The sequence below is a fragment of the Sceloporus occidentalis genome, unplaced genomic scaffold (genome assembly GCF_023333645.1).
Source record: "Sceloporus occidentalis isolate IW3139 unplaced genomic scaffold, rSceOcc1.0.p SCAF_3, whole genome shotgun sequence".
Classification (NCBI taxonomy): domain Eukaryota; kingdom Metazoa; phylum Chordata; class Lepidosauria; order Squamata; family Phrynosomatidae; genus Sceloporus; species Sceloporus occidentalis.
This window is the reverse complement of record NW_028316983.1, coordinates 213,744,522-213,762,585: the sequence shown is the minus strand read 5'-3', so window position 1 is coordinate 213,762,585 and position 18,064 is coordinate 213,744,522. Positions and strand designations below refer to the sequence as shown.

The 18,064-nt window shown below is 41.3% G+C and overlaps 1 protein-coding gene across 5 annotated transcripts in view; it reads right to left on the bottom strand.

Annotated features, from left to right (window-relative positions):
* The window catches only part of RALYL (RALY RNA binding protein like), a 346,824-nt gene that overhangs the window by 91,324 nt on the left and 237,436 nt on the right, over positions 1-18,064 (bottom strand). Inside the window, exon 1 of one of the 5 annotated variants that reach the window (XM_089517544.1) lies at positions 7,666-7,828. The exons of the other annotated variants lie outside the window; for them this stretch is intronic. Coding sequence (XP_089373670.1) covers positions 7,666-7,702 — 37 coding nt within the window. The 5' untranslated portion in view covers positions 7,703-7,828. Of the gene's footprint in view, positions 1-7,665; positions 7,829-18,064 lie in introns of those variants that run through there. 5 annotated transcript variants of the gene reach the window in all.

Genomic DNA, 18,064 nt, shown 5'->3' with positions numbered 1-18,064 from the left:
TTAAGAAAGCCTCTCCAAACTGGTATTTTTTAGATAATAATAATAATAATAATAATAACAATTCATTTGTAACCCGCTTTTCCAACAGTATGATCAAAGCGGCGTACAATAAAACATACCAACAAAAATTATTAAAACAACGTTAAAAACAGCATAAAAAACAACAACAAGGGCCAGAGGTAAAGGGGAATCGGGAATAAATAAATCCAGGGTCATCAATAAAAGGCTAGGGATAAGATGGTTTCACGGTGGAAAGGCCTGGGAAAAGAAAAATGTCTTCAAGCTCTTTTTAAAAAGAGCTAGAGATGTGGCGGAACAGAACTCGTCAGGGAGGTTATTCCAAGTTTTAGGGGCCATGATGGAAAAAGCCCTCTGTGAGGTCCTCGCATAGCGTGACGTAGGGACCTCCAACAATTTCATCCCTGTTGACCAAAGTGTGCAGGGCGGATTGTATGGGAAGAGGCGGTCCTCCAAGTACCCTGGGCCCAAGCCATTTAGGGCTTTATAGGTTAATACCAACACCTTGTATTGGGCCTGGAAGCGAATAGGCAGCCAATGAAGATCTTTCAAAATAGGTATCAGCCGAAGCTGATAACAAGCGCTCCTGACCACCTGAGAAGACAACTGGAGCGAAGAGTCTAAGAGCACTCCCAAGCTGTGCACCGAGTCCTTCAAGGGGAGCGTGACCCCATTCAGGACTGGATGGCAAATCTCAACACCCAGACCTGGGGAACCTATCACCAGTACTTCCGTTTTCTCTGGATTCAGGCTGAGTTTGTTTTCCCTCATCCAGCCCATTACCGACTCCAAGCAGGCATTTAGAGGAGAGATGCCATCCTTAGTTACTGCACCAGTTGGAGACACAGAGAAACATATTTTGGTGTCATCAGCGTACTGATAACATTGTGCCACGTGTCTCCGGATGATCTCTCCCAGAGGTTTCATGTAAAAGTTGAATAGCATGGGGGACAGAATGGCTCCTTGAGGGACACCAGATGTAAGGGCCCTCTTATCGGAGCACACGTCCCCCAGCTGCACCATCTGGAATCTACCTGAGAGGTAGGAGCGGAACCACTGGAGTACAGTGCCCCCGATACCCAACTCCCCCAGGCGTTCCAGAAGGATACCATGGTCGATGGTATCGAAAGCCGCTGAAATGTCCAAAAGCACTAACAGGGACACGCTTCCCCTGTCCATGCCCAGACGAAGATCATCAACTAAGGCGACCATGGCAGTCTCAACTCCATAGCCCTCCCGGAAGCTGGTTTGAAATGGGTCCAGAAAATCCATTTCGTCCAAGATCGATTGAAGATGTGCTGGACCACAATCTCCATTGTCCACAACCAGCCTACCACACTGGCTGGAGACAAAGGGGAATGGGTGCCCAACATGCCAAGTGGGTACCAGTTTAGGGAAAGGATAGCATTATTTAATCTCCTTGCAATATATCTTGTTGGGCCACAGTACTAAGCTAATAGACAACTGTCCACTTTCTCAGAGGCTCAGAGGCCTGAACTAACATAGTACAGTCAATAAACCTATAGGCCTATGCTTTTTTAAACTTATTTTCATGAACGCTCAGTAAGCCATTCTGGAAGTAGCTACCATTGCCTTGATGGCTGTGGACAAACACACACAGCTAAGGTAAGATCAGCTAGAACAGAATCCTACTCTTCCTCAGCTCAAGATGGTTGCACTGTTTACTGCAGACATGATGCTATGACCTATCTCCAAGGTCTGTGTTCTCCAGACCTCCTGAACTATCCTTCAAATGCTGATGGTGCTACAAGGTTCCAGTTTAAAAGAGGACAAGGAGAGGCTGGGCATGTGTAAAAACACTCTGTGTAAAGTAGCTTCATTGTCAGAGGTTTTGTTAATTAATTTATGCCAGTATCTGAGTAGTGTCAGTGAGTAGAAGGTGTCATAAGTATGTATGACCTGCGCTCAACCATGACAAATACAGTTTAAAGCCATCCAGTGGTCTGATGTGCCATGGAATTAAGGGCATGATAAATGAAAAGGTGGTTTCACATCAGGAAATGCCAAACTTGCTCTTCTTAATTACTGAATGCCTTCAGTGGGCATCTATAAAACATCACGTCATTCATTGAAATAGTGTTACAAGCAGTTATTCTGGGGAGGTGCTAAGCTAATTTCAGGCATTTTCCGCCTCTTGTAAACTCACAGATTTAACATCACAGAAGAGAAGAAATAATAGCTTATCATTATCATAAATTATTTTAAAACCTGGAGAACACCTGAAGATGGTGACCTGTACAGCAACACCTGAGATTATAAGAGAGCAATAAGAAGGCTGAGAAATCACTATAATAGGATTTGCTTTCAATCACAAGGACATTGGATACCTAGACCCCATTCACACTATGAAATAACCCAATGAAGAAGCCAAGTTAAATGGGGGTTGTTCGTACTCGCACCAAGCACACTCAGTGCAGTTGGGGGGGGGGGGCAAGCAAAATGCCCACTTACCCCGGTTCTTTTGGAATCAGGGGTTCCAGCTCATCTTTTTAAAAGAACCGGGTTTTTGGAAGGAGCCACCAATAGGAACGTGTTGTCGATCCCATTTGAAGCACTCAGGAGGGCTTGTGCAAAGGGGTGGACCTATCATGGGGTTTCTCAGCAAAGGTTCTACAGAGGGGCTTGCTATTGCCATCCTCCAAGGCTGACAGAGAGGGGGCTTCCCCCAAGGGAATGGTGTTTAATGTTGAACAACTGGAAAAATGCTGTGATGTAGATGCACATGATTTGACTGACTTTTTTTTTTTTTTTTTACAAAAACAAGCATCAATCGGACATGTGGACAACTGGACTACAGCAGGAACAAACGTCTGATAAAAAAAAATTGTCATCACAATCTTTTTTCATCTGTGTGATTTTTAAAAACATCTTTTCCCTGATGAGAAAGCCAGTGGAACTTCAAAAGCTTCCATGATGTACGTTGTACATTTTGGTAGAGCAATAAGAGAAGTTGAGGGAAGTAATAGTTCCACTATATTCTTTACTTGTCAGGCTTCATCTGGAGTACCTCATTTTGAGAAGAATACAGATAAATTGGAGCAGGTTCAGAGAAGGGCAAAAAGGACAAGATTATGCAAAACAAAACATATGAAGAAAGGTTTAAGGAGCTGGTCATGTTCAGCTTGGCGAAGTGAAGACTGAAGGGTGCCATTATTGCACTGTTCAAATATCTCAAGGGCTGTCACAGAGAGGAGGGTGCAGGCCTGTTCTCTGCTGCCCCAGAGGGTAGGACCAGGTTTAATGGTTTAAAGTTATAAGAGAGTAGATTTCAATTGAATTTTAGAAGGAATGTCTTTACAGTAAGAGTGGTTCAGTGATGGAGTTAATTGCCTAGAGAGGAAGTGGGGTCTCCTTCTCTGGACATTTTAAAAAAATAGGCTGGACAGTTACTTGCGGGGGATGCTTTACCTGGAGATCCTGTGCTGAGCATTGAGTTGGACCTGATGACTCATGAGACGCCTTCCAACTCTATGATACCATGGAAAAACAACATCTGAGTATTCCTTGCCTAAGAAAACTCTATGGAATTCATGGGGTTACCCTAAGTCGACAAGTGACATCAATAAAAGTATAGTGTCTAGACTGACGGAAGTAATAGTACCACTCAAGTCTGCTTTGGCTATATCTCACCTGGAATGTTGTGTCCAGTTCTGGTCACCTCAGTTCAAGAAGAATGTTGACAAGCTGGAGCATGTCCAGAGGAGGGTGACCAACATGGTGAAATATCTGAAAACCATGTCTTATAAGGGAAGACTTAGGGAGCTGGGTATGTTTAGCCTGGAGAAGAGATGGTTAAGGGGTGATATGATAGCTGTGTTTAAGTATTTGAAAGGATGCCATATTGAGGATAGAGGAAGCTTGTTTTCTGCTGCTCCAGAAACTAGGGCATGGAGCAAAGGATTCAAGCTACATGAAAACATTAGGAAGAATGTCCTGATGGTACGAGCTGTTTGCTAGTTTGGAGCACACTACCTTGGACTGTGATGGAGTCTCCTTCTTTGGAGGTTTTTAAACAGAGGCTGAATGGGAGTGCTTTGACTGTGTCTTCCTGCATGGCAGGGGGTTGGACTGGATGGCCCTTCCAGCTCTATGATTCTATGAATATGGACTGAGCTTGCCTCCCACACCCACAGACTGTACTAGTAATCGTAACTCAGAAAAATCTTTTGCTATCCTTCACCAATGCCAGCAGGCACTCCCATTATTAGAAATGAGGCAAATGATCACTAGGGTAGGGTCTTTTCAGTGATGGTAACTCTCTTGAAAGAGAAACATTTGCCTAGAATGTCTGGTTTTGTTGCCTGTTTTCCCACTAGCTTTTAATGAATACATTGTGATCCTTTTACTGTTTGTAGCTCAGACATATTATGCTTTAGATTAAATGCTTTAGTTTCCAGGATTTCAAGCAGCTTCTGGATAAATGTATGTTGAATATTTTCTATGATGAATAATATGATTCTACATATGCATATGGAACATTCATTGAAACATTCCTCAAGGTATGTTTTAAAGTTCATTATCTGCAATTCTCTCCCATTTCATGTGTCATACCACTTGATGATAAAAATATTCACTGGAAAATTTTTATTAAACCATTCGTATTTGAACTCATCCATCTCATTTGGTTAAGCACTGTGATCATTTATGCAGCAAACATCTCAAAAATATTCATGGGATATATTTACCTGTAGTCATTTCCAGCAAAGGAACTAAATGCTAAATTTAATGACAGTAAAGAGATCTAGGAGACTCTAGATTCAGAATGTAGAAAACCTAGTAAAAGCATTGACTACATAGGTGGAGTTTATTATAAGTCAGTTAAATGTGCAGCTACAATATAGATCACAGGAATTTATGATCAAGCAGAGATGATAAAATACTGAGCCAATTTGAGATTAAAAGGTTGATAAAGGTGTGAGAAAGATTACTGAAATTCAATAACAGGATGAGGCTGAAAGAATCATGAATTAGATATTTGGGAATGGCTAACAGGAATGTCCAGATGGATGTGATTTTAACAGAAAGTATTATGAATACTTAATATGGTTCTTCTAATTTTCTCCCTACATGTTGTTCATTTGTTATAGTATATTATTTATTTACTTTAGAAAATGCAGGTGCCCTGTCCTTCTATTGCACTGGCACTACTCAAGGATACTAACAACAGCAATTACAGTGAAATAAAAACAGTACAATGGTATAAAAACTAAGGATAGGGACAGAAGATTAAAAACAAAGAGACAAACAAATGCACAAATGGCATTTAACAATGTGTCAATGGCAAACCTCCTCCGAACAAATCTTGTTAAGAAAGCCCCGTTATAGTTTTGCCTTAGGGTCTTCAGAAGTTGAGAATGACTTGAAGGCACACAACACACACAGACATGCTAACCACATATATTAATAAATGAGAACACAGTCTGATCAAATCTGGACCAGTTTCACGGCATCCATCCAACAACCCAGTTCTCTGATGTGAGAAAGGTGGGACTCAGTCTCATGTATTTCAAGTCTCCACAGATTCAATGTGTAGCTTCTCTTTTTAGTTCCACTTTCCAGGAAGGAAAACTAGAAATGTGGCTAACAGACTACAACTCCTTGCTAGCTTTCCTTCTCCCATAGGTTCCTTTCAACAAGTGTTTTAATGATTTGTTACTAACTAAACTGGCTGTCTCCACACACTTTCCTCCCACTTTGCCTCTAATCTGTTTCTCAGTTCAGCCCAACACTACATGGCCCCTCTTTGAATTCCTAGCTCTGACCCCCTTTTCTCCAGACCGCTTCAAGACTGACTGTGAAATTGATTTTAGAATACAGCTTCTGTCATATAATTCCGCTTGAGCTTCTGTTCTGCTGGCCAACATTTTACCAAGTTTACCTAATCATGGTGGCCCATGGCTCTACCAGCAAAATATAATGATGGCTGGAAAATGTATTGACATTGAAAGCTCCATGGAGGTCTGAAATGATTTCCTCCCAGGTAGCCCCCAGAAATGTTGTGTTAGGGAAATGGTTGCAGAGTTGTGGTTAATAAACAAATTTGAAAAGTGAGGAAACAAATGTTACAGCCAACCAAGATACGAGCACAAATTATGAGCATGTCAAGTCTATTCTGCAGATCGTCTCACTCCATTCTGCATTCAGCATCTAGTTCCTTAGCCTGAACCACTGTAGCTACAGCCACTTGCTGTATATTTTCAGGAGACAGGCTGAAGAAGAGCCGGGCATTAAGTCAGTGAAAAGAAAAATGAGCCTAAATCCAAGGATGCTTCTGCACTGTAGAAATAATACAGTTTAACTAAGTGCTGTAGCCCCATTCTATGAAATTTAGGGATTTGTAGTTTTACAAGATCTTTAGCCTTCTCTGCCAAAGAGTGCTGTGCCTCACAAAACTACAATTCCCAGGATTCTGTAAGATGGGGCCAATGGAGTTAAAGTGGTGTCAAACTGCATTATTTCTGCATTAATGTAAAAAAAAAAAAAAAAGAAAGGTAAAAAAATGTTAATGGTTTTTAAATGTGCCATTAAGGATTCTTTTGTTATTGCTGAATGGAGCAGAATCTTACGGAAGGGCGGTATACAAATAAAACATTTATTATTATTATTATTATTTATTTTCTTTTTTTAGATGCTTGCACAAGTTCTACTACCTGGGGAAGCTTCTGCTGAAAGAAAGGGTGATTAAAAACAGCACATAATATTTTGACAAAAGAAGAAAAAAAATCTCACACTAGTTAATAATATATTTACATTCTTTTGCCTTTCCCCCTTCCTTCTCCAGTTGGTGTTCCAGCAGTTCACAAGATAATTCCCTGTTCATTTTTACCTTTTTGTTTGTGCCTGTAAGGGCAATCCTATTGAAGTCGTGGCAAAACTTCTATTGAATTTATTGCTGGTTTTGATCATATGTACAGTAGTACAGGCTTAATAGTTTGAACCCTCCAAGTCTTTGCATTCAACTCAGATGTGCCAAACTGGCTGTGTTAAGAATCTGTCACAGCAGGTGCTGTATTTGTTTTGAGAAAGAACAAAATACAGTTGCTAATGATGTGTGGATATTAAAAAAAATAGCTTCAGATTTTTATTTTCAATTCACAGACGCTCTTTCTATTTTCCCCTCTTTTGGCTCCATGACTGTCTTTCTTTCAAAAGTAGTGCATGACAAACAAGGGCAATTTAATTTCTAAATATCTTATTTCCTAAAATCAATCTGCATAAGATAATATAATGATGCCCCCTCCCCCCGATGCTCCCTCTCACTACTCCCCCTTGTCCTTTTGAAAGCAAACGGTTACCCATCCAGTCATTATTGTCTGAATAAGGAACACCGTGAACTTGTATTTGATCTCTATTTCCTTGTTGGTTTTATAAAGCAGTTGCTTGCTGATGGTTTCCATAGTAACAAGTGTGCTTATTTTTCATTCTTTTGATCTCCCCTTCACCTAATAATACAGATACTGTATTATAAATGCACTGAAAATCCCACTCGTGCAATTTAACCACAACAAAAGAAAGTAAGGCATAGTTCTCAATCAAATTAGGAGGCATTTCCCTCCCCAATGATCTAGTTTATATACATACACAAAGGGAGGGAGAGACAGACATGAATGAATTATGGCTACTTACATCTTTGGCTTCTGCGTTTGCTCTTGTACATAGTCATTCTGAAGAAATCCTGCTCTCCAAGAGACACTTCTCTCCAACAGCGAGACAAAAGAGATGAGCAGCTCTGCTTCTGCTCTGCGCTGAGGCAGTTGCTCACTGACAGAAGGTAACCAGCAATGTCTCTGCCCAAAGCCAGGGCTATACCATTCTCATCGCATCTTGGGGAGATATTGCTGGCTCCATCACCTCCCATTCAGCTTGGGGGCAAAATGAATCTTTCTTCAGTCCCTGTTTCCGTAACACTGGAGCACCTCACTTGAAATCCTCCGATTAGAAAAGAAGCATAAACTGAACTGTGTTGCCTACCTGGTGTAACAATGGCATGGTGTTTCACAGGGTCACCGTATACTTCCCAAGAAATCATGATGAGTGACCAAGAAAAGATCTTCAGTAAGGAAACCTACATATATGTGTGGGTATGTGCTTTCAAGTCACCTTCGACTTATAGCAGCCCCGCAAATTTCATACGGCTTTCTTAGGCAAGGAATACTCAGAGGTGGTTTTGCCAGTTCCACCATTGGAAATATAGCCTATAGTACATGGTACAGTCTTCCCTTGGTATCCATTGGGGTTTGGGTCCAGAATCCCTTGTGGATATCAAGATCTGTGGATGCTCAAGTTCCATTAAATACAATGGCATAGTAAAATGGTGTCCCTTATATAAAGTGGAAAAACCAAGGCTTGCTTATTGGAATGTGTGTACTTTAAAAACATTTTCAAACCGTGGATGCTTGAATCCATGTATTAAAAAATCCCTGCATATGGTGTGCTCATGGTATTCATTGGTATTCATCCAAATACCAACCAGAGCTGAGTCTGAATAACTTCTAAGATCAGACAGGATCACCATTAGGGTATTTAGGCATACACATACAAATAATGAAAATATGTCATGAAAAACTGCATGCTTTCCAACTGTCCAACTTCATCCTCTTTTGTCCCAGTATCCCTCTCTTACCCCCTCTTTCCTCCTTTCTCCTCAGTTTATTTCAATTGCTGCAAACTGAGTTTAAACTGAGTATACACTCATCTCCGCAAGGAGAGAAACAATGAGCAGCAGAGTCTTGCTCTTCTCAGCAGGGTCAGGGAAAAGGAAATTGCTGCAGCATCTCCTCTTCCTCATTAATAAGCTTTGCCAGCTTGAGCACACTCTAATGCTACTTGGTCACACATGTCCCACTTGTCATCAATGAAATGATGATGGTAAGAAATTGATATTTTCACCACAAAGCAGTAGAAATAAAGCTGCTCAAAGGAAAACTGGATTGCTTAACTACATATCTTTTTACAGTTCATAACCCCATAGTCATGTATCCCAAACTAGATCTTCCTTTAACCACAGCTGCGTTGTTTGTCATATAGTATTCAGGACAGAATTGAATTACAGTAATATATAAATCCTTCCATAAAGCTAAATCCAAGTTAGCTTTGTTAGTGAAGTATAAGGACTGAGTAAGTGCAAACATGGACAAAAGTCAAAGAAACTCTGTATAATCCCCTACTGTCACTTCTGTCAATGTACATTTTTCCCTTATGTGATTCTCCAGCACATTTCCTTAAGGCTCCCACCATATGCTAAAATGATCTGATAGTGCAGTTGCTTTTCACTTCACAGATTGCTTCTACTATCTACTAACTGGCTGCCAAGGAAGGAGTCAATAGTGCATGAAAACTATTAAAACACATTTTATGTCTTCAACAATGTATTCAGCTATTTGTAATGATAATTTCTTACCCATGTCAGAAAATTTTAATTTTGTTCTTGCACCTCCATTTCACTTCTCTATAGCTGGAGATGGTGAAGGAGTCCAACTAGAAAGATCAGCTTCCTTTGGAATAGAGAAGACACTGGTCCAAAATATACTGCAAAAATAATCCAGTTTGTCACCGCTTTAATTGCTCTGGCTCAGTGCTAAGGAATCTTGGGAATTGTAGTTTGTTGTGGCACTAGAGCTCCCTGACAGAGAAGGCTCAATGTCTCACAAAACTGCAATTCCCAGAATTCCCTAGTATCGAGCCAAGTCTGTTAAAGCGGTGCCCAACTGGATTATTTCTTCAGTTTTGGCATTGTGTCCTAGCATCTTGTTTCCACATGTCCTAGTTCACATATGTACACAATTTAGTGAGATTTTCCATAATAATGTTGTGTACTGTATGTACATGGCAGATTAGGCAGTGTGCTAGAGCAAAGTGGGGAAATTAATGCAAGAATACTGACAAAGATTCAAATTAAAGCACATATGTTTTATTACATGATAAATCAAAGGAAAGGAAAGCACCGATAAGTTAATACACCACCAGTATAACCTAAAGGCAGCAGATTCTGTCTGATCTTGTAAGCTAAGCAGGGGTAGCTGTAGTTAGTAATTGGATGGCCAGGAATACTCTGAGTATTACATTTAACATGTTTTAAAAAGAGGCCCTCTCTTCATTTGTCATGACATTTTATTTTCTTCAATACTGTATTTAGCATTTTATCTGATAAAACTGATTTGATTACTCTGGCGTGTTACAGACTGCCCCTTTGGGGCGCCCTGTAACCAGCTCTTTCCCTGCTGTATCGGGGCCTCAGCTGCCACAACGGCAGCCTCTGAGGTCCCGATCCACTGCTTTCCAGGCCACGGGGAAGCGGCAAAAGGCCACTTCCCTGCAGCCTGGCAAGGGGTGTCCTTGGGGCTTCATGCCCCAAGGACACCTGATGGTGGCGGGGAGGAGGAGAAAGGGGCCGCTTGGCCCCTTTCACCCTTGTGTCCCTGGCACAGCCATCTAAAGGCTGCGCCAGCGACGCAAACCACAGAAGGAGCTCCTTTTCGGAGCTCCTTCTCGCGCCATGGAAAGGGCGCTCTAGGTGCCCTCACGCGGCGCAACGACGTCATTACCACACCGCCTCGTTTGAAGGCAGCGCGATGATGACGTAGTCATGGCAGCGCCCATCTGTATAGGGCACCGCCATTTTGTACGGACTGGGTCCGTACTAGGGTTAGGGGTGTCAAGAAGTGACGCCCGTTTCTAACCCTAGTACGCGCTCGTCGCCTACTAGGGTGCCCATTTGTAACAGGCCACTGATTCCAACAAGTTAAGTCTAAGAAATAAATCCCACAAGATTAATTTTGTATGCTGCTCTTACTTCAGTGCAGGGAAGTTCATTTGTTCTGTGTCTGTATGTACATCACCACATAGTTGATAACAAATCTTTCAACGCATTTCTAACCTGCAGTTCATACTCAGTGAAATAGCTCAGGTATCTGTTTCATCTCATGAAATGCAGAGATTAGAAACCAATCTGGGAAAAAAAAAGGCTTACTGTGCTCAGTTCCCAGAAAGGTGTCATCTAGCGCGGGTGGCATTATCTAAAGCTGGGCTGGATATGAGCTGTTCCCAGTTATGTTCAAAATGATCAAAAATAGTAACAACTATATATCTGGAGCTTTTGCCGTACTGTAGCCAGGTTACCTGGAAATCTGTGATCAGTAAAATTAACCTGTTTGATGTATATAGTAATTGCATTATTTACCTTTTCAATTTAATAAATACAGTTAATAAGTATATTAATAAATAATGAATGTTTAAATTCAAGTTGACAATGCTTCTGGTTTTTTGTTTTTTTTTACATACCTTTCACATTAAGTTAGAAAGGTAATACAGTTTTAGATCAAAGGAAACTTTGGCGGGATACAAACCGCCGCTTTGCGGCGCTTCCCCGCCGCCGCCGTTTGCTCCGCGCGGGAGCTGCAGCAGTCAAACCGCGCGGCTCCCACGCAGAGCAAAAAAGAAGCTCCATTTCAGAGCTTCTTCTTGCGGCGCCTCTATGACGTCGCGAGGCGCCTGGCGCGGACTCGCGACGTCATAGGCGCCGCGACACGTCTGGACGCTATGCGTCCAGTACGTAAAGATGGCGGCGCCCATGTAGAAGGGGCGCCGCCATCTTGTACGTATAGGATACGTACTAGGGTTAGGGGGGTGCGGAAGCACCGCCCCTTCCTAACCCTAGTACGTATCCTATACGTACTATATGGCGGTTTGTATCCTGCCATCGCTCCTGATAATGGTACTTGGACATTTCCCCACTAATTGAGAGTTTGAGTTTATCTTGCCTTTTTGCTATTAAGATTTGGGACTAAAGACAAAAATAAATAAATAAAGTACTTAGTAAGCTTAAGATAGTGTTTTGATTAGAGAGTTTTCCAGGTGTTGTGCTGGTAAGAAAGGGATTAGCTTTTATCTTGAAGCAGGCAAATTGGTTTTCTCCCTTATATTACAGTTCTCAATGATAACAGGAAAATTTAATTAATAGGCTACCTCTAGACATTATGAATGTAATCCACCAAGAGCAGCTGCTATTCATTCCTCATCAAAATAGGCAGTATTATTGCTATTGTAATATCTAAGAGACTACACACATATGGCTCATGGAACAAAGAGCCTGTACTTTGTAACTATACAGTTCACTGTAAGGTATTCTCACACTTTAGGAAAAAAAATTCAGAATGGTCTTGACCTCAATCAAAATACTTCATGGGTTGTGTTTTTATTTTTGTTTTCATTTTGTTTTTTGCTGGGAGTGGGAGGCAATCAATGAATGGGGTATTATACTCTTGAATGGTTGATTTGTCCCTTATAGTTGAGATAAGTCAATTGTTTCTGGTACTCCTTAAACTAGACAAAAACAGAAAAACCGCTCCTAGACAATAATGTGTGGGGCTGAATAGACACACACAGGTTTTCAGTTCCAACAAAGCAAACATATGAAATCAATTTAACATAGCTGTTTAATTGTCACACTCCTTTTTATTCAATTGTTCTTCTGTAGTTGGGACTAACGGCTGGAGTTGGACTAGAACCTTATTTAAAGAGGAATGCTTTCCTTTCCAAAGAATCATAACTAGATCTTAGTAAAATTCCAAAGACCATAAAATATGGTACACTTTACTGGGTATGACATTTGTTCACCTCTGAGAAATTTATTTTTGAGATTACCAGGTGTTGAAACACAGGATAAAAATTTGGTCCAATCTGTTTGATAAACTTGTTTCAGCCAGTTAATATCTATAAATGAGTCTGTAATCTAGGTTCTCAGAGTGTCTGAATGTGTCTGATACATATTGTATCTTCTGTCTGGTGTAAGGACATTCTGTACTTACTGTCTTCATTCTGTGCAGTATAATTCCTGAGGAGCAATTTGATCAATTTTCCCCAGTTAGTCCTTTCACACTTTGTATGACTGATGTGCATAGCACATTAATGCCTCTTTAGATAGGCAGTCTTACAACTGTTGCCTGTTCCTTCTTCTGGACAAGCAGTGGAGTTCTATGTTTTTTAGATGTCAAGGGGAAAGTTCATGTCCTCATTTTTGTTTAAATGCTCTCCACTCCCTTTAATAGGTATAGGGGACAATTTTGCTACATTCCCTCCTGGAAAAGGGGAGGCCTTTTGTCAAAATTGGAAGTGATGTCCAGCTGACTTCTTGGTTTGAGGGTAAAAGGCCTCTCATGGCATAACACAGTCTGGGGGGCCGTTCAGACTACGAAAAACACCGATTCTTGCACGTGAAGTTCATATTCACCCCGAATCCCCCACAAGCGAATCAGAGGCTTGCACACCCGTTCCATGGCAAATGCCCCTTAGAGCGGGTTAAAAGAAATCAGCGCAAATAGCGTTTCTTTTGAGAAACCCCGGTTCTGTGGAATATGAACTTGCGCCTGATCATGACTGGGGCAAATTGAGGGAGGGATTTAGGTCAGAGGGTGGGCAAAGGGCAGGGCATTCCCTCCCATCATCAGAAAGGAGGGAGGAGGAGAAGGAGGAAAGAGCTGAATCTGGATGCAAAGGGGTGACTTTTGGGCTTCAGAGGTGGGGGTGGAGAAAGTGATGAAGGAGGAGGAGGAAGAGGAGGAGGAGGAGGAAGAAGCTGGGAGAAAGAGTCAATGGGCATCCCCGAGGAAGGAGAGGGTCTGAAGGAAGGAGGAGGAGGAGAGATACATAGATATATAGATAGATCGTGAGCAGGAGCAAGGGTCAATTCAGGGCAAGTCAGGGCGCTACAGCAAGGAAAGCAGAGACCTTTTTCCTTTGGATTTTTTTTTATATGCACATATTCTTTCCTTTGGAATGACTGCTGCAATGAGAATGAATTCAAATTCGAATGTACTGTTGCAACTTGGCAAATTGATACAGCTGTTGCTACTGTCTTCAGGGGTAGCCTATTTTTTCCTTTGGAATGACTGTTCCAAAGCGAATGAATGTTAGAATGCGAATATAATGCTTCTCTTTCCAATTAGGCAAATTGGTAAATTGATACAGCTTTTGTACTGTCTCTAAGGAATTCAGGGGTAGCCTAGGGAAAGTTAAAAAAAAAGCATCCTTTTCTGGCATTCCGAGGTGAGGAATTAATTTTGTTGTTGTTGTTGTTATTGTTAATATTATTATTATTACTATTATTATTATTATTATTACCTGTGTATGAGGCATTCTGGGGTGCCAAGGGAGTGGGATACAGGCTACAGAGATGGCACTAGCTTTCATTTTGGGGTTGAAAATGGGGCCAAGGGCAGATAATAATCTACAACACTGACCCAAATGCCCACAACACACACACACCCCAGAGGTTTTTAAATTTGACAAGTGGTGCCTGGTCCTTTAAAAAAAAAGGAGGGGTGGAAAGCACACTTCTGATGCCCCTATCAGTGCTGGAAACTTCACCTATGACCATCGCGGAACTAACTTTGATTGACAGCCGGGCACCTTCACCTTAAACCCGAATTCTCCAAGAGGGCATTCGTGTTAAAACGCCCCTGATTGGTAGTCAGCACTTGCTTCCAGAGAGATTCGGGAGGGAGCCCCCCGAATTTGACCAGTTCCTTTCGGAGCAATACTGTCAGTGTGAATGAGCCCTGGGAGAGCAAAAATTTGGGGAAAGTGCTCCTGCACAGAGGAAGGCAAGGAATGTATGAAATTTGGTACATGGCAAAGGCAGAGGTACTCCAAGCTCCGAGATTCTTACTTAAAGCCACATACAAAGTTCATAACTAGGTTGAGATTTGAACCACAGACTACCTGGATCACAACTTTAATTGGTATAATACAATATTTTTTCTACATTACACAGTATAGGTTAATTTGGTAGTGAACAAATTAACATGTGGACTATAGGAATCATGTCATAGGAGTATATCACACGGAGCTTTTTGGTGGTGTTGTGGCTCAGTTCCAGATCACTTCCGAAGTGATTGCACTTCCAACGATGTGGTTTCACCTCGGAAAGTGACTGTTTTATCAGATGCCATTGATTTCTATGGGAGCCCCTTGCGAATTGCTTCAGCAGTGTTTCTAAAGTCACCTCTCATTTTGGTAAAAATGGGAAGTGACTTCAGAGAATTCGCTTCCAGGCTGCCTTCGATTGCACTGCGATTTCTGTCATTACCCTCCTCCTCCTTCATGGCATCTCCTCCTCTCTGCCAACCAGCCGATCCCATCATCCCCTGCCTTCTCCTAGACCCCGATCTGCTTCCCTCCTTCAGCCTGCCACAAATCCCATCATCCCCTGTCTTCTCCTAGACCCCGATCTGCTTCCCTCCTTCAGCCTGCCACAAATCCCATCATCCCCTGCCTTCTCCTAGACCCTGATCTGCTCCCCTCCTTCAGCCTCCCATCAATCCCATCATCCCTTGACTGCTCCTGCATCCCAGTCCTGGCCCTAGGGACCCCCAGCGAGCTATCCCATCATCCCCTGACTGTTCCTGCATCCCGATGCTGGCCCCAGGGAGCCCCAGCAAGCTCATCATCATCCTCTGCCTTCTCCTGACCCCGATGAAGGATGACAGCTAAGGAGGGGGCAGGGAAGGAGCACAGCATTCAGAGCCCCACTGAGCATGCCCAAGGGTGCCGATTCGAATAGTTGAACCCTCAAAGTATGCTCTGGTGTGGTAATAAAATGTGCACTCACTCCCCTTTGCTTGACTCCACATCACGTGACTTGCTTGGAACCGAACTGACTTCTCTTCCACTTCGAAAGGACAACAGAAAGGCAATCAGGTGTGGAAAAACATGACATTTTAACCTCAATCCACATTGCAAGAGAGGAGTGACTCTGGATCTGGTGTGGAAAAACATCACGCTTTGCATTGCTAGAACAGGAGTGACTGCGGATCTGAGCTGCAACCCCCCCCCCCCCCAAATGTGTGATAAGGTCCATAGATATATACAGGTATTTTCACTGCCATGATTTACCTGTATAGCCAATATTTTCTTTTTTATGAATAAAAAACCCTGACATATCTTTCAGTCTAGTGATGAAGAGAAGCTATCTGTCTAGATATAGATAAAGATTAAGGATATAAAGGATTAAACCTGAAATAAATTATTAAATACTTATAGCAAGTTACCAGCCTTAGTAGTCTTTGAGTTATTAGATTTTTTTTAAAAAAAGTTCAATATCACCTGCAAATTAAAACAAGTATATCACAAGTCCTAAAAGATTTAACACTCTACAAGATGAATTAATATGTGACTGTAGGCATGATTAAACAAGCTCTTACCAAATTGCTATCTGCCGGAACCATGGATGGCATGGGAAATATGAGGCTTCAATGTATCTCATAAATTCAGTAAATTTTGAACATGTGTTTTAATATGTCTGCATACTACAGCATTTATAACTGTACTGAGAAACCTTCAGCCCAGTCCTAACATTATGACCCATGTGAGGTCAACGGGACTTAGTTCCAATCCATTAATCACAAGATTTTGCCTCTTTGGCACTTACCTGGATGTAAACCCTACTAAACAATGGCCTAAATCCAATTGTTAATCTCAGAGTGGACCCATGTTAATCCCATTAGAGAACCAATTTCTCAGTGATTCCACTGAGTCTATCCTAATTGGGACTAACAACTAGATTGCAGTTGGTAGCATTTATTTCCAGGAAAAAAAAATTACTTCCATGAAAACAGCTCAGCAGTTGCTACATGTACTGGGAATTAAATCCAGCTAAATTCAGTGTAACTTCTGACAAAGTGTGACTAGTTTTACAACCCAGACAGCAGCTATACTGGGGTCCCTTGCTGACATTAGCTTGGTACACCAACTATACCTGTTTCTTGAGAAGACCAATCTGTTCACATTCATGCTTTTACTCATCACAACAAAACTGAAGATCTGCTTTTGCCCGAAAATGTAAGCTTGTACAAACCCGTATGCACTGTTTTTAATTTATGTTTTTGGCTCATGTCAGTACATTGTGTTCAAAGCAGATATAAGCCTCAAGATAAATATAACTAAAGTGTGCTTAGCATTTTAACTCTGATCTACAATGCGCTGAATGGTCTTTTCCTCATTTGGTTAATGGACGATAACATATAGGTATTGACTTTGTTATTGTAGTGGAAAAATCCTTGGACCTCCAGCTATAAAATGGTGTCAAAATATATGTAATCAACCATGTGCAGTCTTTATTCAGCATATTTTTAACTTAGAAGTTATGCATGCACATAATTACAATTCTCCACCTTCCTTTTCCCCACCATATTTAGTTGCAATTATGCACACTGATGAGCTCTTTCACTATGCTGAATTAAGCTGCAAATGAAATCACTTTGCAGCTCTTAGACCAAGGCCACTATGGAATTTGATCTCAAAATCCATATACCTTAAAAATGGCAAAGACTTTTTCTTTTATCTTGGCAGCCTTTTTTTGGAATTGGCTGGGGTTTTTTTAAAAAAGAAAGTGCGTTAGTATGGCACTTTTAAATATTTTTCTAAAAGGTTTTATACTTTAAAGTATGTTTTAAATGCTTTTAATCTTATTGATAGTTTAAATTTATTTTTGTTTTTACCTATATTGAACGTGGTTTAATTTCTCAGATGCCTTGAATCCCAATTTGGGAGAGGAAGATCCAGGAGAGAGATAGAGATAGATAGATAGATAGATAGATAGATAGATAGATAGATAGATAGAGGAGAAAATGATAGCAAGCTGCTTTATTTCTAGAGCTTAGAAAAGTTACTTTTGGGAACTACAGCTCCCTGTATCTCTAGGTTGGGTATTTGGGAGTTGCAGTCTGAAAATAAATTTTCTAAGCTCTGCTTCTACTTACTAAATCTGAATATTATTATATGATTACTAGCTGAAATGTACCCAGTACTGCCTGGGTCTGTAGCTTATATCTCAAAGGAGGAATATGGTGCATCCTGTTTTCCCACCCTCCTCTTTTAAAATTCAGGTGTTAGCTGCAATACCTCTAAGAGCCCTCTCCTGTTGTCCTACCAGTGATTTTCACCTCAAGAATCTTAGCAGTAATGTTTTATCCTTTTCCTATTTTTCTGCCTTTTCCTCTGCCTCAGTAGCTTTCGCATCAGTGCCTCT